The sequence below is a fragment of the Plasmodium relictum genome, assembly GCF_900005765.1.
Source record: "Plasmodium relictum strain SGS1 genome assembly, chromosome: 9".
Taxonomy (NCBI): domain Eukaryota; phylum Apicomplexa; class Aconoidasida; order Haemosporida; family Plasmodiidae; genus Plasmodium; species Plasmodium relictum.
In genome coordinates, this window is record NC_041687.1 from 291,410 (window position 1) to 313,995 (window position 22,586).

The following is a 22,586-nucleotide window of genomic DNA, read 5'->3' on the forward strand; positions in this document are numbered from 1 at the left end:
AAAAAAAAAAAAAAAAAAAAAAAAAAAAAAAAAAAAAAAAAAAACAAATAATTATGTAGAATAAAAAAAAAAAGAAAAAAAGAAAATTGAATTTTTCTAATTCTTATAAATATTTGTTTAAAAATTATAGATACTAAAGATTAAAAAATATATCTAATTATACTTTAAGAATGGATTACTATTAAAAAAGAAAATAAAAAGTTTATATAAATTAAAAATATGTACATATAAACATATAAGAAGATATAAAAAAAAAAAAAATTGTAAATAAATAAAAATGAGAAAGTGCCAATTTTAGTATTTTTTTATTTTTTTGATAAGTTATATTTCACTATAGCAGTATTTGCGTTTACAATAAATGCAATAAGAGAAACACTTTTATCATATGACGCTTCTGACAGATAAGAAAAATGAGAGCATAACTTAAGGAAATAGCATTTCAATTTATAATCATAATTACTTCTTAATAAGTATTTAATAGTTGTTTCAAAAATAAAATTAACAGGTATTTGACATGTTATTAAACTCTGAATTTTTGTCACACACTCCTTCATTTTTGTTTGAGTTGGGTTAATAAAAACGAAATCACATAATTCATTTATATATGTAGCCGCAACTGATAAAGATTGATGTGTTTTTGTTGAATTTGAATACACTGTCATTTCTAAAGCCATTATACATTTCCTTAAATTTCTTCCATGTGTTTCTATTAAGTTTTTAAAAAATTCTAGTGAATTAAAAGATGGAGAAACATTTTCATTGTCACATATATTTTTTAAAACACTAAATATTTCTTCTTCTGTAGGTAATGGAACTCTTATACAAATACATCTACTTTTTAATGGTTCTATTATTTTAGATAAGTGTTCTAAATGCAAAATAACTCTTGCATTTTTTATGTAAGTTTCTAGTGTTCTTCTTAATCCTGCCTGTGCTCCTTCACTTAAAAACTCAGCATCTTTGAAAACAAAAATTCTATACATTGGACTTTTAGAAAAAAAGGATGCACTAGATTTATAACTACATAATTCTTTAATTATGCTTTGAACAATAATTTTATCTTTATTTCCTAATTCAAAACATTGTAATTCTAAATGATAATTGCTTTGAACTACATTTATATTTATTTTATTTTCTACGTTTGTTATACATTCAGGTCTTCTAATTATTTTCTCTTCTTTAAATATTTCTTTTATTAAACAATCTATTCTAGTGCTTTTTCCACCTCCAGGTGTTCCATAAAATATTATATGAGGTAAATCTTTATGAGCGCTTAATTTTTTTAATCTCTCTGTTATATCTTTATGAATTGTTAATTCGTCTAAACTGCGAGGAGCATACTTCTCCAGCCACATCTTTCATAAACTTAAATTCAAAATAAATTTATAAAAAAAACTCAAAAAATTACATAAAAATTTTACTTTGTAACAAAATATTTTAATAAAATGCTAAAAAATGAAAACAAGATGCAGTAAATTCAAAATCGTTTATAAAGCATAAATAAATATACATAAATTTATATATATATATATTTAAATAAATAAAAAAAAATAAAGACATATAAATATTTATTATCGCATAAATATCTATATATTTAAGTTACAACAAATTAAATATAAAAAAAAAAAAAGAATATTACAAAAATTAAAAAAAGGAGAAAAAAAATTATATAATGGGTAAAATATGCTAATACTTTATTCTTTTAAGTTTCATATTATATTTTAAATATAATATTATTTTCTTATTATAAAATTATAAAATAAAAAAATAGATAATATAATTCTCCTTTCTCTTTGAATCTATATATATTCCATTTTGTATTTTTCTTTTTTATTTTAAATCTCTACATTTCCCATTTTTCTTTTTGCTTTTTTTTTTACTTTAACACAATTATGTCAATATATATGAAATGTTTATGGAATATATTTCCTTATTTTTTTATTAAAGAATCTTTAAAATAGAAAAAATGTTAAGAGATGTGAGAGAAATATTCTTAAAAAAAAAAAAAATATCAAAAATACATTTTAAGAAGTTCTAAATAGGAAAAATTTATATATGGATATTTAATAAAATATTTGTATTTAAGTAAAAAATTTATCAGAAAAAAAAAAAAAAAATAAAAAGCCATTTACTAAATTAATAGTTGATAGTTTTATAATAGAGAAGATCCAACATTAATGTATAAATAAAATTTAATATATAATTATGAATACATAAATTAATACAATGCACCTTTATACTAATTTTTTATTACTAAAATTACATAGTTTTCAAGAATTTAATTAGTCTTACTATTTAAATATGTAATTTCTATTATTTCATTTATTTAAAAATAAAATTTCATTATAATTTTTCAATAGCTAAAAATACACATTTTGAAAAAAAAAAAAAGATATTTAGCTTTATATAATATATAAAAAAAAAAAAAATAATACACATAATAAAAATGAAATATATTAAATTATGTCTTAAAAAAAAAGATAAAAAAAAGTAGTTAATAAGAATAAGTATATTCTAAAAAGAAAAAACTTTTAAATAATAAGAGATAATTTTCTTTGTATTTCTAAAAAAATTGAGTTAATGATTAATTTAATTTCTTACATGAAAATTAGGAATAGAAATTAAAGATTAAAATGTATATATACTTATATTTATTTTTGAAATAAGTATATGACAAATATAAAAGTATAAATATAATAAAAATAGATAAGTAATCATATATATGTTTTAAAAAAAGAAATATTATACATACAGATTTGAGGCAAGTAAAAAAGCAGGCTAATTTTAAATGTAAAATTAAAAAAAATATATAATAGTTACTAAAATAAAATACAAAATTCTTTTTTAATTTAGCAGAGACTTTAAAAAAATAACTACAATATTATATGAGCATCATTACATATAAAAAAAAAAACCCTTTGCACATTAAATATAATTAAAAAAATTATAATTTTAGATCTTATTCGAATAATTTATAAGACGATTTAACTAAAGTTCAATCTCTCAACTAAATTTTTATTTTTCTCATGCTCTATTTTTAATTCTCTTATTCTTTCTTTTATAATATTTTCTCTTTCTTCAGAAACACATTCTAATCTTTGATAACTAAAAATGAAATGAAAATTAAAAATATAAATATATTATAACAAAAATAATAATAGTAATTACATATATGTAAATGATTATATTATGTATTTGAATGATATTAATTTTATATATATATATATTTTTAAAATTTGATCAAAGCATTTTGTAAAAAATAATAATTTAATATAATATATACATATATTTATTAAAAAAAAATATAGGAAAATAAAAAATGATAATAATCAAAAAAAGTTTAAATAATTACCTAATATCCAATGATAAAGTATCGATTAATTTCTTATAATTTTCTTTTTCATCTGAATTATGTTTAATAAAATTTGATTTCTTCAAATAATCTTTAAATATTTGCTTTGCTTCCTTTATTTTATAGCATTTCCATTTTAAATAGACTTTTTCTAAGTGCTCATATTTTAAAGATGAAAATATTTTGTTATCTTTATCAATTAATTTTATTATTTCATCAAATGAATTATTAATAAAATTAACCGATAAGTTAGCTAAGTATTTATCAAAAGTTTTTAATTTTATATTTATATAATTATTTATAAATTCTCTATATAAATCAAATTTTTCATTATCACTTAAAGATAATTTTTTATATTCTTCATTAATGGTAATATTATCAGGAATAGAACATATTTGTTCAAAATTTTCTTTTTTACTAATACAAGTATCATATTTCAAAATGTCGTCATTTATGATAGGAAATTTTAATTTTTCAGATAAAATTCCTAAAAAAATATTTTTTTCGTTTCTATTTATTTTATCTTTTTTTGAATGCTCTTTATGCTTTAAATCTGAGTGTTTATTTTCTCTTCCTTTATTCCTATCTTTAATTTTTTTTAAAAGCTTTTGACTTACACTTTCAAATATTCTGTCTTTTTTATCATAAGAAAGGATTTCATATTTTTTTTTTTTTATTAAATTATTTTTTATTTTTATCCATATTCTTGGATTTTCATCTCTTAAATAATCATTTAAGGTATCTTCGAATTTTTTTTCTACTTTTTTCTCTTTTTCTTTTTTTTTTTTTTCTAAAAAATTTTTCAATATTTTATTTCTAGTGTTCATCCAATATTCAGAACAATTTCCTTTGTATTCATTTCTATCTTTTAGAAATTTAATTGCATCTTTTTCCCTAAATGGATAAAAAAATTCTTCCTCTTTTTTATTTAATAAATTTTGAAAATTTTCAATTAATGTTTTTAATTCATTTTTTTTATCTTCTTGAACTTCTTTTATTAATTTATAAAAATATTCTTTTCTCATTTCTTTCGGTACACTTAAAAATCTTCTATCATATAGAATATTTGCTAAAACACTTTCATATTTTGAAAATTCATTTAAATTTTTTTCTATGAGAAGATCCTTATACTCTTTCAAAATATTCTTCATATTTTCACTTTCTTCACTTATTTTTAAATTATTATTATTTATATTCTCTATTTCTTCTTCATTATCAATTTTCTCTTCTTTTTTTTCTTTTTTTAATATTTCATCTAATTCTAATGGGCAATTCCATGTCTTCTCATTCGTTTTTTTATTAAAATAAAATTTATAATTTTTACTTGTTTCTATAATAAACCAATTTTTACTATTTTCTATGTATTCCCAACTATATGGCTTACCAACATAATATTCCTGTTCTTCTTTTGATAAGTTATCATATTTACTTCTATTAATATCAATTATATTATTGTAATTTTTGTTTTGATTTACAATTTCACTTACTATTTTTTCTTCATTTATTTCTTTTTCTATTTCATTTTCCATTTTTTTTTTTTATTTTTTTCTTCTCAATGATTTACATTTAATTATTTTCTAATAATTATTTTAATCGATTTTAACCTTTGCATCCTAATAAAATACTTAATAATCACAAAACCTTTTTTTTTTATAAAAAGGAATGTTAAAAGTTCTCAACTTCGATTTTTTTCTTTTTTTTTATATCTATAAAAATAATAACATTATTATATTCATTTTTTTTTTTTTTACTTCATTATAAAGAGAAACATTTTTTTTATTTATAACATTGTATGAACTAAAAAATTTATGAAATTTATTTTATTACCACAATATAAATATTTGTATATTAATATATACTAATAACATATTTTAAAAAAAAATGACAAAATATTAATACTAATATTTTATAATTTTTATAAAAAAAAAATGATGAAATTAATTTTTTTAATCATTTTAAAAACTCTAATATAATAAAAATTTTGCATTTTAAAGAATTTTTACATAAAAAGAAAAAAAAAAAACATATTCATAAGAAAAATAATATCAAAAAGTATATATATGTTAAACAAATTAAATTATGTTACTATTTATAAAATTTCAACTTTAAACAAAAAGAAAAAATTAGATAATATTAAACTTCTTTTTTCTTTTAAATAGTCCTTTTATATAAAAAAAAATAAATAACTATATAAATTTTACATATTTAAATCATATTAGTCTATATATCTACACATGTGTGATTAAGTTATAACTAGTTATATTAAAAAAAAAAAAGAATAATTTTATTTTAAATATGTAACATTAAAAAAAAAAAAAATAAATAAGTCACTTTTTAAAATAAGAATATAAAACATAAAAAAATATCAAACTTAAAATTATTCCTACAATTACAATAATTAAATTTTGTTTATGCACTTTCTTTATAGTATCAATTAATGAAGAGGATAAACCTACGTAATTATATATATCAATAACTTTTTTACGAACATTTTTTAAAAATTTATTTTGTTTTCTTATCATATTTAAAGTATTCATTCCTTGAGCATGAAATATATTTAAGTTATTTTCTACCTGTTTTAATATTTCCTTTTCATTATGTAAATAGCTTATAGTATCGTTAAGATTTTTCTTTTTGGTACTTTTATAAGTATTTGGTTTATTATTCATCTCTGACTGTTTTAAATTATTCTTATATATATTATCCAATGTTTTTATGTAAGAATTGGATTCTTTTGATAAAGTTTCAATTCTCTTCTCCCAAATTACATTTTCATTGTTCATTATTTTGTTATTCATATTATTAGCATTTATAAAGGAATAAGTATTTTTTAAAGTCTCAACATTCATAAAAAATGAATTAGTTAAAGCATTTATTTTATTTAAGGTTAAATTATTTTTTGTATTTTTATTTTGATTCATAACATCACTTCTTTTATATAAATTAGAATTATTATGTAAGTTGCTGTCATTTTCTTCTTTTTGATTTGATATAACTAAATTATATGAATAGAATAAATTATATGATTTTTCAAGCTCTTTTCTTATTTTTACTATTTTTGTATATATATTATTTAAACTTGTACTTGAATAGTTACCATTTTCGATATTATTATTTTCATTTTTATTTGTTGAATTTATGAACTCATTATCCAGCACTTCATATTTATAATTCATTTTTTTTTTTTTTCTTAATTAAAATTATCTCAAAAAAGAAAGAAAAAACAAAAATATTTGTGTAATAATTTTCACATATTTATCTTTAAAATTCTCGAAATTCTTTCTTTTTATAATATATAGGTATATATCATTTTTAGTAGAATGAATTTGATTTTTTTTTTTTTATATTTTAAATGAATAAAAATATGTGTGTATGTGTTGTTTAAAATTAATAAACAATATTAATAAAAAATTCATATAATAACTTTATAAACACAAAAAAGTAAATAAAAATTAATGTTTGTTTAAAGAAAACGTAAAAAAAAAAAAAAAATTTATTTAATAAAAATTATAAAAGCATATAATATTAACAAAAAAATGTTTATGCTAGTATGATATATATTTAAGAAGAAAATTAGAAAATTATAATTATATATACTTTTTTCATAATACATAGATATTTTAAAGAAATTTTAAGCATATTATAATATAAACAACTTAATAAAAAAATTTTGAAAACTAATAAAAAGTTTATACAAACTTATAGAATAAAAGAAATCTTTAAGGAATTATAGAAGGCTACTTTTTTACCTTAATTTTTCTTATTTTATTTAAAAAAATTAAATTAAAAATTATTACAAAGCATGTCATGTATCTATGTATATATATAAATATACATTTTTCTTCATCTTCAGAACAATTTAGATGAATTAAAAAAAAAAAAAAAAAAAGAAATTTTATATTGAAAATAAAAAAAATATTTTTGTAATTGTACAAATAAATAATCGTATCTGAATCAAATTTTTTGGTAAATGTTAGATAAATATACATATAAAATTATATTTATATATGAAACAAATCGAAGTATGTTAAAATATGTAGCATTATATTTTTTTTATTGGTTTTATTTCTTCATATGCAAAAAATAAAATTAAAAAATTTTACGAGAATAAATTATAACCTATATATTTTAGTAGGTACATCATTATACTTAAAAAAAAAGAAAAAATATATTAAAAAAAAGGAAATGACACAAATAATAATAATATAAAAAATTACCAAATTTGACCATTATTTTCAATATTTAAATCAATATGTAAAAAAATATATTTAAACATTTCATAATTTATATATAAATCATTTATATTTAATGAATCAAATGCTTTTTCCTCCTTCTTTTTTTCAACATAATCATTCGAATATATATCATTTCTCATTATTTTTTTAAAATAATCATTGTTGGTATAATATAAAAACATTTTTATAATGTCTTCTATATTTACTTTAATATTAAAATGATATAAAGCTTTCCTTATTTTTTGTATATTGATATGATTACTGAGATTTTTATTGTAATAACATATTTCATCAAAATCATCTATTTGCTTAACACTCTTCTTTTTCTCTATCTTTTCTTTTAATTCTTCTTCTAAAAATTCATTATCACTTACTATATCATCAATATTATTAATATAATTCCAGATATAGTTTATTTTTTTATCAATTATGCTAATAAATTCTAAATCATTATGTTTTTCGTAGATTGTTTTAATTTTTCCTTTTCTTCTTAATGATTTTTCTAAATCTTGTACTTTTAAATTACTTTTATGTTTTTTCATTATTGTTAATTAAAAAATCTTTATTATTTTTTTTTTTTTTTTTTTTTTATTAGGAGTATTGAAAAGAAGTAAATTCTAATAATATATATTTTATGTATTTTATAAAATAAAATATAAATGAAAAAAAAAATTTCAACTTTTTTCAATAACTTTATATTATTTTTAATTTTTATATTATATGTATTTGACCTTTTTCCTTTTTTAAATAATACTTGTTAAATATAATTTGCATTTAAATGTGTTTGAATTCTATCGTTTTATGAAAAAATTTGTACTTGAAAAATTATTAATGATTTTTTCATTCGTTATAATGCATTTATCAATTCTAGATGAAGGACTACCTACATTTGTTAAAAAGTTTTTGAATTTTTCTAATGATTCTTTTTGATCACTTTCTGCTTTACCTATAACAGTATTTCTATCAGTATTCTGAACATATCCTTTTATATTTAAATTATCAGCTTCTTGTTTTGTATATTTCCTAAAATAAACACCTACAAAAATTAAATAGTTCCTAATATTTTTTCTTAATATATTTCTAATGTATTCTTTATTTATTATGAATATTAATTATTTTGTTAAAAACATGAAGTGTATCAACGAAGTAATGTTTTATTATTAATAAAAAAAAAAATATATATACATTTATAATTTATAAAAAAAAAATATATTGTAGTTTTATATTTATAATAAAAAAAATAAAAATAAAAACAATACACAATTATTTTCTCTTTGATTAATTTATTCTTTTTTTTAATATATTTATTAAACCTTGAACTTTTCCAAAAACTTCAAAATCAAAGGTATATATCATTTTACTAGAATTATAAATATTTCTCAAAAAATAATTTTTGCTAGAAAAATTTTTTGTCTGAGGAAATAAAAGAAAAGATTGAAATAAATTAAAAGGTCTCATTATTTTTTAATTTTTTATTAGTTAAAATTTAATTCATCCAAAAATTAAAAAATTGAAAAAATAAAAATATATTTTTTTATTTTATATATTTCATTCCTATAGAAATTTTTTTTTTTTTTTTGTATATATCATTTATTCATATAATTTTTTATGAAATTATTTTTTATATTTTATATAAATATATATATATATACTTTTTTTCGCAAATTATATACTTTTCTTTAATCCCTCTTAAGAAATTCTTACTATTTGAGTTCTTAATTTATTTAAAAAAATATATATTTTGAAAAATTTGAAGTTAATTTTTTTTTTTAAGAAGACTGTTATTTTATTTATTTTTAATTAATTATGGGAAAATTCAAACACATTTTGGTGAAAAAAAAAAAAAATACTAGTGTTACGAAGTTTATAATTTAATATGTAGTTATATGTATAAAGTAATTTTAGACTATTTAGTATTAAATTTTTATATATTTATATTTATTCTCAAAAAAAATATATTAAAATAAAAAATGAATAAAAAAATTAGATTATTAAAGTAAAAGAGAAAAGGAATCAAAAAGCAAGCAAATAGGACAAAAAAAGAAAAAGGCAAAAGTATATATTTTCTAATATTTTAATTATTTTTCTTCTTTTTTTATTTAAAATAGACTTCTCTTAAATTTATTCATTTTTTCTTTATCCTACTTTTGTATTCTACAAAAATATATTTTTTTCTATTAAATTCTAATAATTTAATGATGGAATAAAGAACTCTTTTTTTTTTCTAGATGTTATTTATATGATATTATCTACAATATTGATTTAGCTTGCATGTACTTTTTTTTTCTTTAACATTGTATATAATTATAGAGAAAAAAAGAAAAAGACAGTTCAAAATAAATATAAATAGAAGTAAAAGAAAGATAAAAAGATAAAATATTAAATATATTTTATTTATTTATTTTTTAATTAAAAAAAAAAAATCCAATACACAATTTAATTTTACTAGTCATAATATTTATCACTTGAATGTGAATGTGTTTTTTTAATATGTTAAAAAAATGTACTTATTTATATATATATTTTATATTCTTAATGAGTATATTTTACATTCATCAATATGAAAATTAAAACTTTAAAAAAAATTTCCTTTTATTTTTATTATAATTTTTTATTTTATTTTATTTTTTTATTTATATATTTACAAATTTGTAATAAAACACATTGCATGGCATATTTTATATAATTGTTTATTTATAAAATTAATTAAAGGATTAATTTTTTAATGTATTATCTTTATTGAAAATGAAAGTAAACCAGTATATTTAATTAATATTTAAAATCTTAAAATTCAACATTTTTCGAATTTAAAGAACACAACATAAAGAGTAAAAATAAATAAATAGCTTCTACAAACACTTATATAAAAATGTAAGACAGCTTTTTAAAAAAAAATGTGTGTGAGATAACACAACAAAAAAAAAAAAAAAAGAAAACTGAGGAAATCACAACTTCTATTTTTTATAATTTATATATATATATATATATATATATATATATTTATATGTATTTAAATATACGTACATATAAATATATATATATACATTTTTTTTTTCTGAAAAAAAACACAAATACGAAAATATTTCTTTATTTTTTATTTTAAAGATACAAAAATAAAAAATAATTACGCAAAGAATTTTTTTATTTTAAAATATTAGTTCTTATTTTAATTAATTTATAATATTAAACACATATAAATTCCTACACATTATATTTTCCTTTCTTTTTTTTTTTTTACAACTTTATAAAATTGTTCCATTCCATTTTTTTTTTTTTTAATAGTTCTCATCTAAGAATATATATCTTATTTTATTACACCAAATTTTTATTTGCCTCCTTGCATTTCCTCTTTTTTATGTGTTGTAAAATAGATTTATGCTAATTTTTTTTTTTTTTTGTTTATATTTTTTGTTTTATTTTTTAAGTTAATTTCAAATTCATTTATGGTAAAAAAAATTAAATGATATGTATTTTTATTCCATTATAGATTTATTTGCGAATCAGAAATAGACTATGTTTTATTCTTATAAAAATTACAAAAAAAAATTTTTTAATTATAACATATATATATATATTTTTTTGCTTACATTTGTATTTTTAAACTATTTGTTCTATATTTTGAATACTAAAAAAAAAAAAAAATAGTGTATATATATATATATTTTTTTTTTTCTTTTATATTTTTAGTATTAATTTTTGAATAAATAAATTAAATACATTTTAATAAGGGTTGGTAAAGTAATAAGAATTAAAATTTTAAATAAATTAAAAAAAAAAAAAAACATATATTATTTTTAAGGGTTAACTAATTAGTATTTTAAGTAGAACCAAATTTTTTTCCTTTATACATATACATAATATATTATTTTGTATTTATGCAAAATAAAATAATTAAATTAATAATTCATTTTTATATAATAGTATATATAAAAATACTATATTTATTTGTGATATTATTTATTATTTTTTTTTTAATTTTATTATTTATTTTAATATTTTTGTAAATACTTGTTAATAGAAGTAATAGAGAAGTATTTAATTTTAGTAAAACTTTAATTGTACAAATCTGTATCTATTATAATGTTATGCAAATTTTATAAAAAGTAACTTTAAAAAAAAAAAAAAACTAACAGGTAAAAAAAAAATGTGTGATGATTTTCCTAAAAATCTAAGCTTAACAATTAATAATAAAAATGAATCAGTTTTTCCAAAAAATAAAAAGATAGAAGAGCCAAAAATTCTTCTCATTAACACAGTAAATAACGAATTATGTTTATCTAAAGAGGTTAATAATTCTAAACCTTGTAATGTAATTCGAAACACTGAAAGTCCATTAGTTCATAGATATAGAAGCAGAAGTGAAGCATCAGGAAATGCAAATTCTAATAAAAATAATTTTCAAAATGATAAATCAAGAAAAATAAGGTTAAGCAGTAGTAATAATAGGATATGTAACGAATCAAAAGAAGAGCTTTCCTCTAATTTAAAAAAAAAAAATGTTGGCATCAGTATTTTAAATAGTAATAATAAAAATGTACTTAAATTTGAAAAAAAAAATGTAATAGGCTATAACTATTTCAATAGCAGACGAAAGGATTTTGATACAAATGATTCTAATATTATCAAAACTTTACCATTAAGCATATATGTCGGTACATGGAATTGTGAGTATTTTGATTTCTCAAAAGATAGCCATTATGAAAAAAAACGAAATACTACAAATTATTTAAAAAAAAATGTGCACGATAGTATGTATTCAACAAAAATAAATGAGAGGTATTCTATGAGAGCGGTAACACCTTTGATATGTTTTGATTCTACGAACAAATTAGATAGCTTGCATTATAGTAAAAATAAACATCGAAACATATCAAATACTTGTGCAACTGGAAAATATAGCCAGAATATTACAACAGAAAACAAAGAGAGTAAAAGTATACCATGTAATGGTAATTTTGATTTAATAAATTCTTGCAATGTAAAACATTTTGAATATAAACCTGCAATTTATCACAATATGGACATAACGATTATTAATACAAATGGAAAAAAAGAGAATATCAGCAACGACGACAAGCGTAGAGAATTGAATTCTATTAAAAAAAGTGGCATTGAAATTAATAAAAAAAAAAACAATTATGATACATTAAGAGTTCCTGGCGACGATAAAATTGGGGCATTTTGGTTAAACGAAAACACATTTAAAAATAAAGATGAAATGATTGATTTAAAAAATTTTAAAATAGAAAAAAATGAACAAAAATTAGAAAAAAATTACGATTTTTTACAGATTAAAAAAAATTATTGTCCAACTTCAAAATCAAATGAAGGATTTCTATTTTCTCACTGGATACAACCATATTATGATATATATGTAATATGTTTACAAGAATCTATATCTGATAATATTATAGAATATTTGTCTATGTATTTAAAAGAAGTAAATCAAGAAACGTATGTGTTTTTGCCGTTAGCTGATTATAAATTATCAGGATATGGAGATGGAGCATTTCTACAAATGAAATCAACAACTATTGCTGCTTGGGTAAGAAAAACTAAACTATATCCAAATGGACCAGTTAAATTATGTGCATCAAAATCTATAGCCTTTAATAAATTAAATAATAGTAAAGGCTGTGTATCAATATTATTAAATATTTTTAATCAGTTTATTTTATTTATTGGTTGTCATATGCCGGCTAAAGACCAAGAATTAAGACAAAAATCCAGGGAATTTGTATTAGCAAAATTAAGTGAATATTTTAGTAATAAAGCTACTTCTAATTTTAAAGATGTATTTCATCATGTTATTTGGATGGGTGATTTTAACTTTAGAGTTCAAGGTATAAATTTAGAAAAAGTAATTTATTATATAAAAACTAATAATTTAAAAGAATTACTAAAACATGATGAAGGACATTCTGCTTATTCATGTGATTTATCAATAAGCTTTCAAGAATTACCAATCAACTTTTTACCTACTTATAAAAAAAAAGAAGGTAGACCAATAATTAATAAAAATGATAACAAATGGGTTGAGAAAGAATATAAATTAATTCATAACATAAAATGGTATAAAGGAGGAAAGCAAGAACCAAGAATACCATCAGTAATATATATAAATATATTGATTTATTTATTTATAATTATACATTAGAATAATTGTATTTTTTCTTTTTTTTATAGTGGACAGATAGAATTTTTAAGTGGTCATGTGAAAAAACAAAGAATTGTTTAGCATTTGTTCCAAATTCGTATATATCTCCAATACCTGAAGAAAAAAGTATTTAATATTTATTAAAATAATTAATTTAATATTTATTTTTATGTATATAAATAAAATAATATGAGCATATTTATAAATTTTTTTTTTTAGGTATATTAATGGCTAGTGATCACAACCCTGTATCATGTTGTTTTCAAATGTATAAAATGAAAAATGAAGAAGATATACCTTTAACTAAAGTAATATTTATGTATTAATAGAAAATGACATATATATATATGCAAAAAAAAAAAAAAAAAAAAAAATTCAATAAAAATTGTGACTTTTTTCCTTCATATAATTTAATTAAAATAATTTTTTTATTTTTATAGAGTGTTTGGAAATTTTAAAGAATATTTAGGTTATCTTTAACCTTTTTTTTTACTTTTATTATATTTGAATATTTATTATAAAAATTATTCTTGATTTGTACAATTTTAAAAATATAATAAATTTGATTATACATTTTTTCATTTATTGTTTTTTTTTTATTTTTATTATAAGCTATACTTCTATAATAGAAAAAAAAGAAAATAATTCCCAAAAAAAGTTTAAGCAACATAAATGTCTAAATATTTTTTGAAATAATTTTTCATTTTATTTTCAAAAATAAATAAAAAATTAATTTTTCCTCTTTTCTTCCTTTTTGTTTCCTTATTTTTATTAAAAAGAGATTTTAACAATTTGTTTATATTTTAAAAAATATAATTTTTTTTTTTAAATTTTAAACAAATTTAAAATATAATGAAAAAAACAAGTATCATATATAAAAAGAAAATTGAAAATATATATATATATATATATTTAATTAGTAAATTTAATTTAAAAAAATATTGCAAATATAAATTATTTATGTAATTAAAATATATATAATATTTTTTATAATAATCTATTTACTGTGTCTAAAATCATTATATATATTTTATCATTAGAATAAAAAAAAAATATATGAATAGAACTCTGACTGCACGCTTCCTGAGAATATTTATCGTAATTAATAAAATTATAATCCTGACCAAAAATAGATAAAATATAATGCAACTTATTTTTATTTTCTGTTTTCTTTTTAATTAATTCACCAATTAAAAAATTAAATATGTTATATATATTACAATTATTTATTAAACCATTATTCAAAATTATTTTTTGTATTTGATAATAATTTTTTAATTTTTTGACAAGAAAATCTGAATTTTGTTTATAGTTTACTTTAATATCTAAATGAATTCTCCCTATATACTCAATTAAATAATTTACAAATTCATCAAATTTTTTTCTTTTTTTGTCTATTTTTTTTTTACTTCTTCCTTCTGAAAAATCATTCATAATACTATAAAGATATTCTTCCTTTAATATATTTTCATTAACTTTAAAATAATCTTCTCTATTTTTTTGCAAAAAACTAAGAACTTTGTTGATTTTTTTAAGCTTATATTGTTCTTCATTTTTATCTTTTTCTAAACATATATTTTTCGTTAAATTATTTTCATAAATTCTCTTGTGCTCACTTAATTTACTCACTTCTTTTTCTTCACTTATATCTGCTCTTGAAAAATCATCATCATTGTTTTTTTCTGGATTACTATTTTTCATGTATTTTTTTAAAAAATCACTAGTTGTTGAAGCTTTAAAAAAGTCTTCTTTCTTTTTTACTTTTGAATTCTTAGTATTCCTAATATTTTGTATAAAGGATAAACTTACATTGCTGCTAGATGAGTCATAATTAATGTAAAATTTCTTATCATTTATATCATATTCTTTTCCATTTTTAGTGTTTATTTTTAAATCATAAATATCCACATCATAGTTATTTCTATGATTATTTCTATTTCTAACTGATTTTTTTTCATCTTTATTCTTATCTGAAATACCTTTTTTATCAAAAAATTCTTTTTCGATGTATTCCATATTAAGTTCATAAAAATGTTGTGTATCTTTATTTCTCATATGTATAAAAGAATCATTGAAATTTTTTTCTTTATTTAAATAGTTTGCATTATAAAAATTTAAATTACTTTCATTATCAGTATAATTAGTATCAAAATTAGGTATTTGTCTTAATTCGTTACAAATAGGTATTTCTTCTAAATTATTTTGCTGCTTTTGAGAATTAAAAAAAATATTTTTATATATATTAACAACATTATTCATATTTATCTGATTATTTGTATCATCTAGTTGATTATTTATAATATCATAGCTTTTATTAATGTTGAAATTATTATATGTAAATTTGCTTGAATCTTTCATGTAGATATTTTCACCTACTTTGTAATAGCATTCATAGAATTTCAAATTAATTAAGTGTATTTGTGCATTTTCTGATTTATTATTTGCTAAAACATTTCTTAAAATCCCTATTAAATTTTCATCACAGTTATTAAAAATACAAAGTAAATCTATTGGATATGTATATAAGTCAGTAAAAAAATTTTCGTATGCTACTTTTAATTTATTTTCTTTATTTATATTTTCATATTTATTAAATTCATTATGATTTATTTTTAATGTACCACTTTTGTTACAATCCATTTCCTTTGTATTATTACATTCATACTGATTATTATAATTATTTTCGCATATAATAGATTTATTAAAATAACAAACTTCATTATTTTCATATAAATAACCATCTTCTAACTTTTTTTTTTCATTATGTATATCTATAACGACAACATTATTTAATTTATCCTTGTCTTTATATATGTTTTTATGAGTAATTAATCTCAATTTTGTGTAATCATTAATACAAAAGTAAGCATGATTGTTATTTATATATATTTTATTATCATACTTACAATTAAAAGATATCATAATTTGCTTATACTTTTTAATAATATATTTTATATAATCATCGCTAAAAAAACTTGATAAATATACATTTTTTAATAGATAAGAAGTTTTCTTTTTTATAATATTTTCATATATGTACTTACTGTTCAAAATTTCATTAGAATCATCGGCAAAATTAGTTATAGCAATTTGACTATTTACTAAATGGCTTTTAATTATATGTTCTAATTTTTTTAAAGACTTATTTTTATTTAAATAACCTAAATAATCAATATTACTTTCATTTCCTTTACTAATTTTTATGAGATCATCTACGTAAATTTTTTCTATATATGTAAAAATTAAGCCATTATTATCAATTTTTTTTTTATTCCCATTAAAATACATACTGATAATTTACAAATTTTATTTTATATAGAAATTTTTTTTTTATATTCTTACAAAAAAAAAAAAAAAAAGGAAAAAAAGTTATTTTAAAAAAAAAATATAACAAAAAAAAATTAGAGTTAATGATTACAAATATTATTTTCTTTATATTGAAGTGAATTTTTTTGGAACCAACCTTTTATTTTTATTTTTATTTTTATTCTTGTTCTTATTCTTATTATTATTCTTATTTATTTTTACTTTCATTTTTATTTTTATTTTCATTTTTATTTTTACTTTCATTTTTATCTTTATTTTTACTTTATTTTATTTTTTTTTGGTTCATGATACTTAGTTCTTTCATAAACTTTTGTATTTAATTTTATTATTAAATTTTATATTCTATTTTTTTTTCTTCTGCTTAATTTTTACACAAGCTCAGCTTTTTTGTTATATATATGTATTTATTTATTTATACTTAATTTTTTAATTTAATTTTATTTATTTATTTTTTTTCTAAGGCATTCTAAGTGTATTTTAAAAAAAATCATAAAATATTTAGTTTGTTGCTATTTTTTTTTTTTTTTTTTTTGTTTCTTTTATTAGTACATATGAAGGAATTATATTTTTTTCAGTTTAAAGAGTTTTAAGATGACTGTAATAACATCAGAAGATGTTTATAAATTTGTTAAAGACTGTATAAAAATAAAAGAGGAAGTAGAAAATTCAAAAAAGATTAAAAAAAAAGAAAAAAACACAAATGAATTGAAAAATAAATTGTCAAAATACAATTTCGATTATTCTAAATTTGAAAGTTGTATAAAAGAAATTGAAGATGAAGAAGAAGAAAAAATAGAAAAAAACAAGCTCAATTACATGAATAATAGGAATCCATGTACTCATGATCATTCAAAAGAAAGACAATTATATGAGAAAGATTCAAAAGAAAAAATAAAAGCCTCTAGCGCTTTTAATGAAGAAGGAAAAAAGGCTTTTTATGAAAAAAATTATAAACTTGCATGTGTGTATTTTCGTAAAGGATTAATACAACTAGACTATAGTTTTCCTGATTCGGAACAAGATATAAATGAACAAAAAAAACTAGAAATTAATTTACATTTAAATATGGCATTAACAAAATTTCATATGTCTAAATATTATGAATGTATAAGTGAATGCTCTACAGTAAGATAAATAAATATTTATGTATATAAATATTTATATAAGCATACTATTATATATATATAAGAATTTTTTTATTTTTCTATTGTATTAATTTTAGTTTTCTTTTCTTTCTTTTTTTTTTTTCATTGAATAATTTTTCATTTTTTAAATCTTATTTCCTAATTAGGTTTTAAATCTAGATAAGAATAACATAAAAGCTTATTACAGAAAAGGACAAGCCTATATGAAGCTAGACTTATATAATGAAGCAAAACAAGAATTTTTGAAAGTATTAGATCTTGATCCTAATGATAATAATGTAAAAAAGTCTTTATTGACCTTAAAAGAAAAAATTTTAACTTATAACAAAAAAAACAAATTAGTCTTTTCTAAATTTTTTTCTTTTAACGAAAATAAGGAAAATAAATTAAAAAACGAGAAAAAAAAAGGTAAGGTAAAAGATAATTTAAATAAAGGAAACAATGAAAATACTCATGAAAAAAACAAACATGAGAAATTAGTAATGAATAAAGAGAATTTAAAAAAAATAGATAAAGATAATAATTTTGATAAGAATTTATTAAATAAAACAGAACATAATAAAAGTTATTTATATAAAGCGAAGGAATACATACTTATGATAAATAGCTCAAACTATTTTAAAAATTATTATGAGTTCTTAATGAAAAATGCTTTTCTATATATTTTTATATGTTTTTCAATTTTTTTATTAATTTTTACTTCATATAAAAATTTCTTAACATATTTACCCTTTTTTCCAATTTTATCTTTTATTGTTTTTTTATTTATATATATTTCTAAAAAAAAATAAAAATTATTTTATTTAAACAATATATCTTTTATGTTTTTTAAATATATTATCATAAAAAATATATGAATATGCGTGATTTCTTTTTTTTAAGTTAATAAAACCCACATAAAATAATAAAATAAAACAAAATAGAATTTCAAAATAAATAAAGTTTTGTGCACACATTTTTAAGTATACAAAACGAACATAATTTCTCTTATTTTTTTCACTATATACTTAAATATTCTAAAATATATATTATCATACATATATATATATATATATATAATGAAATCGCAAATTTTATGTTTTATATTAACTTTTAAAAAGAACAATAATTTTTAAATATTAGCAAATGAATCATACGTATATGTATTACAATAAAATGATAATTTATAATTAAATGATTTTAAGAGAAATTTCACAAAAAAAAATTTAAATCTTTTCTTTTTTGTATCATAGTAATATAAATAATTAATTTATAAGAATTTTTAAATATCAAAGTATTTATTTTTTAATTTCAAAAATGTGCTGTTATAATAATTTTATAATTGAAACAGAAAAAGGACCAATAAATGTATACTTTGAAAAACAAAGTAGGTTGTATTGCTTGGTTCATACAACAAACAATATATTGCAAGCTCATGTATATTACCCTAATGATTTTATACAATTTGAAAGCAAATTAAATTATGATAGTTTAGAAATAAATGAATTAAAAGATAATAATGATAAAAGTTCAGAAGGCAAATATTCATTTGATATGAAAAGAGAAGATAAACTTAGATATAATAATATTTTCTCTTATTTTAAAAAAAGTATTCATTATTTTGGAAATTTTAATATAAATATTTTATATTTCTTGATGAACAAACATAACATAGAATTATGTTGGGTTGATAATAAGGAAATACTTAAAAAAATAAATAATAATGATAATTGTACTACAATTTTTAATGATAATCAATTAAATAATAAAAATTTAATTGCATTTATAATAAATGTTGTTAAATTAAAAATATTTGATTTATATTATCATAGGCATTTTTATGCAATAAGAAAAATTTCAGGTATATATTTTTTAATTTTATTTAATCAAAAAAAGTTATTGTAAAATATATATATAAGAAGGGATAAATAATAAAAAAATAGAAATATATTAAACCGATGCTATATTTATCATTCTTAATTTTATACTATTTGAATATTCTAATTTTAACAGGACTTTGGTTCCATTTGGATTCTTCACTTAGCAAGCCAGTTTTATTTCCTAGTAACCAAGATGTATTCTTAATAAAAAATAAAATGAAACAAATATTCATAAAAATAGTTGTACTTATAAAAATAATTAATAAATCAATATTTAATAATAGGCACCTTTCTTAATTTGCTTAAATTAAGAAATACTTAGAACAATAAAATGTGAAAATTTGTTTTGTTACATAAATTTATGTATACAGCTTATTTCATACAATTTAAATATATATATATATATATATATATATATATATATATATATATATATATATATATATATATATATATATATATCAATTTTAATAAGCATATAACATATGAAGTTTTTATTTTACACACCCAATTCAGTGAAAATATAAAAAAAAAAATTATATACACATTTTTTATGATTTATAAAAAAGTATCAATATTTTAAATGAGTATCAAATCTTCCATAATTTTTATAAAAATTTTTATATTTTTTTATTTTCTTTTACCTAAATAAATAATTCTAAAACATTTAAACTTTACATAATCTAGAGAATTCTTTTGATATATGAAGTTATATGTATTGAATTAAGGCATCATAATTCTTTCTATAATATGTATATATATATATATATATATTTTTTTTTTCTTTTTCAGATAAATGATCACCTAATAAGCATATTAAAAAATAACAAATTCCGTAATTCTGATAATTATATTATACAAGTCTTTAAAAAAGAAAAGGATAATTCCAATTAACCATAAATTACTAAATAGTGCATGCGAAAAACAGCTTTAAAAAAAAAAAAAAAAATAAAAAAATATAAAAATAAAAAATTATTTAAGCTAACACGTCAAAAAATATTTATAATTTTCCAAGCATTTATACTTTTTTTCTTGAAGAACTCATCACAAATGAAATTTTTTCTTTTCCTTATTTATTAAATAAAAAATTTATTTCATATATATATGCATTTAATATATATATTCGAAAAATAATTAAAAAGCGTAATATTAAATTCATAGGAATGCTCATGTGAAATAAAACTAAAAAAATGAGTGATAAATCCAGAAGAGGTACAATTTAAAAATAATATAAATTTTACATATAATCATTTGAAGCTAGATTTTAATTTTTTATGAAAAAACCCAAATAATATTATTTAATTTTATTGTTTTGTATTTTTAGCTTTTCTTTTTGGAGTTACTATTGTACTAATATTTTGTTCTTTTGCTTCAGTAGAATCCTATAGATATATGTGGTACAAAAAATATTTTAAACATTAATCATAAAAAATATATATCAATTTTTATACATTTAAAAATTGTATAATACCTATAAATAACATTTTATGCTTACTTGTTCAGGATATTTGGAAGTATATGCACATTTTTATTGTTATTAATTGATTTCATGTTTTTTGGTGCTGATAAATTTAATTATGATCCATTTTATTCGTAATAAAATAAAAATATCAGTTTTTTTTTTTATATATTTGATTTTAAAAAAGAAAAAAAAACTTCAAATAATTATTTATTTTTAATTATAAACCATTGAAATACCTTTTTATTTTATATGAGTGTATTTATTTATTGATAGTTTATATAAATATTTTTTATAATTTAAACCCATAATTACATTTTAAAATTAAATTATATATAAATAATTGCTTACAAGTTTACATGTGAATATATATTTTTTTTTTAGAAATTGGGAAAAAAAGAATATAAAAGACATATAAATTAAAATGAATATACACAATTTAAATATGAACTAATAAAATATATGAAATCTGTAAATTTTATTTTTTAAAAATATTTAATTTTAAATTATTATGTAATATTTTATTTTTCCTTTATTGTTGTGTTGTAATTTTTATGCACATAAAAAAAATTTGAAAATACTAAGAAAATATCTTAATTTTTATGATCAATACATAAAAAAATTATTTGGATAATAATTTGCTTCAAAATAATAAATAAGAGATATGGAAAACAAAAATAATATTAAGCAAAAATTTAATCAAAGCTAAAATGTTTAAAAGCTAATAAACTTTTATTATGCTTTTTTCTTTTTTTTTTTTTTTTTTTTTTAATGGAACTAAAAACTACTTAAAAGAGAAAAAATAATTTATAACAAGTAATGCAGGAAAATTTGCATTTTTTATTTTGATAAATAGCATATTATTATTTATATGTAATGTCTGAAGTACTAGAAATAACTCTAAGAAATGATCTGTTTTAAAATATTTAATTATAAAACATGAAGCATTGCTTTCTTTAAATTTAGTTTTTCTATTTTTTTTTTTTTTTATTATCATCATTATATATTTGTAATTATTCATACATTCATTGAATTACATTTTTCTTTTCCTT

At 17.1% G+C, this 22,586-nt stretch overlaps 10 protein-coding genes across 10 annotated transcripts; 4 read left to right on the top strand and 6 right to left on the bottom strand.

Annotated features, from left to right (window-relative positions):
- Window positions 1-305: 305 nt before the first annotated feature.
- Window positions 306-1,355, bottom strand: RFC5 (replication factor C subunit 5, putative; the record flags this gene model as incomplete). The annotated part of the gene is made up of 1 exon (XM_028676504.1): window positions 306-1,355. One exon carries the CDS (start codon window positions 1,353-1,355, stop codon window positions 306-308), a length of 1,050 nt encoding a protein of 349 aa, XP_028532986.1.
- Window positions 1,356-2,984: 1,629 nt separating this feature from the next.
- On the bottom strand, window positions 2,985-4,881 carry PRELSG_0908200 (conserved Plasmodium protein, unknown function; the record flags this gene model as incomplete). Its single annotated transcript, XM_028676505.1, has 2 exons — window positions 2,985-3,105; window positions 3,353-4,881. The coding sequence occupies 2 exons, from the start codon at window positions 4,879-4,881 to the stop codon at window positions 2,985-2,987; spliced, it is 1,650 nt and encodes a 549-aa protein (XP_028532987.1).
- A 798-nt stretch (window positions 4,882-5,679) lies between these two features.
- Window positions 5,680-6,528, bottom strand: PRELSG_0908300 (SNARE protein, putative; the record flags this gene model as incomplete). The annotated part of the gene is made up of 1 exon (XM_028676506.1): window positions 5,680-6,528. One exon carries the CDS (start codon window positions 6,526-6,528, stop codon window positions 5,680-5,682), a length of 849 nt encoding a protein of 282 aa, XP_028532988.1.
- A 1,037-nt stretch (window positions 6,529-7,565) lies between these two features.
- PRELSG_0908400 (conserved Plasmodium protein, unknown function) lies at window positions 7,566-8,129 on the bottom strand (the record flags this gene model as incomplete). The annotated part of the gene is made up of 1 exon (XM_028676507.1): window positions 7,566-8,129. The coding sequence occupies one exon, from the start codon at window positions 8,127-8,129 to the stop codon at window positions 7,566-7,568; it is 564 nt and encodes a 187-aa protein (XP_028532989.1).
- Window positions 8,130-8,378: 249 nt separating this feature from the next.
- Window positions 8,379-9,045, bottom strand: PRELSG_0908500 (acylphosphatase, putative; the record flags this gene model as incomplete). Its single annotated transcript, XM_028676508.1, has 2 exons — window positions 8,379-8,623; window positions 8,901-9,045. 2 exons carry the CDS (start codon window positions 9,043-9,045, stop codon window positions 8,379-8,381), a joined length of 390 nt encoding a protein of 129 aa, XP_028532990.1.
- Window positions 9,046-11,731: 2,686 nt separating this feature from the next.
- Window positions 11,732-14,070, top strand: PRELSG_0908600 (endonuclease/exonuclease/phosphatase family protein, putative; the record flags this gene model as incomplete). Its single annotated transcript, XM_028676509.1, has 3 exons — window positions 11,732-13,696; window positions 13,774-13,870; window positions 13,964-14,070. 3 exons carry the CDS (start codon window positions 11,732-11,734, stop codon window positions 14,068-14,070), a joined length of 2,169 nt encoding a protein of 722 aa, XP_028532991.1.
- A 661-nt stretch (window positions 14,071-14,731) lies between these two features.
- Window positions 14,732-17,032, bottom strand: PRELSG_0908700 (conserved Plasmodium protein, unknown function; the record flags this gene model as incomplete). The annotated part of the gene is made up of 1 exon (XM_028676510.1): window positions 14,732-17,032. One exon carries the CDS (start codon window positions 17,030-17,032, stop codon window positions 14,732-14,734), a length of 2,301 nt encoding a protein of 766 aa, XP_028532992.1.
- Window positions 17,033-17,662: 630 nt separating this feature from the next.
- Window positions 17,663-19,007, top strand: PRELSG_0908800 (peptidyl-prolyl cis-trans isomerase, putative; the record flags this gene model as incomplete). The annotated part of the gene is made up of 2 exons (XM_028676511.1): window positions 17,663-18,196; window positions 18,363-19,007. The coding sequence occupies 2 exons, from the start codon at window positions 17,663-17,665 to the stop codon at window positions 19,005-19,007; spliced, it is 1,179 nt and encodes a 392-aa protein (XP_028532993.1).
- A 505-nt stretch (window positions 19,008-19,512) lies between these two features.
- On the top strand, window positions 19,513-20,969 carry PRELSG_0908900 (conserved Plasmodium protein, unknown function; the record flags this gene model as incomplete). Its single annotated transcript, XM_028676513.1, has 3 exons — window positions 19,513-20,056; window positions 20,209-20,270; window positions 20,868-20,969. 3 exons carry the CDS (start codon window positions 19,513-19,515, stop codon window positions 20,967-20,969), a joined length of 708 nt encoding a protein of 235 aa, XP_028532994.1.
- Window positions 20,970-21,265: 296 nt separating this feature from the next.
- PRELSG_0909000 (conserved Plasmodium protein, unknown function) lies at window positions 21,266-21,952 on the top strand (the record flags this gene model as incomplete). Its single annotated transcript, XM_028676514.1, has 4 exons — window positions 21,266-21,287; window positions 21,400-21,472; window positions 21,579-21,668; window positions 21,919-21,952. 4 exons carry the CDS (start codon window positions 21,266-21,268, stop codon window positions 21,950-21,952), a joined length of 219 nt encoding a protein of 72 aa, XP_028532995.1.
- Window positions 21,953-22,586: the final 634 nt, after the last annotated feature.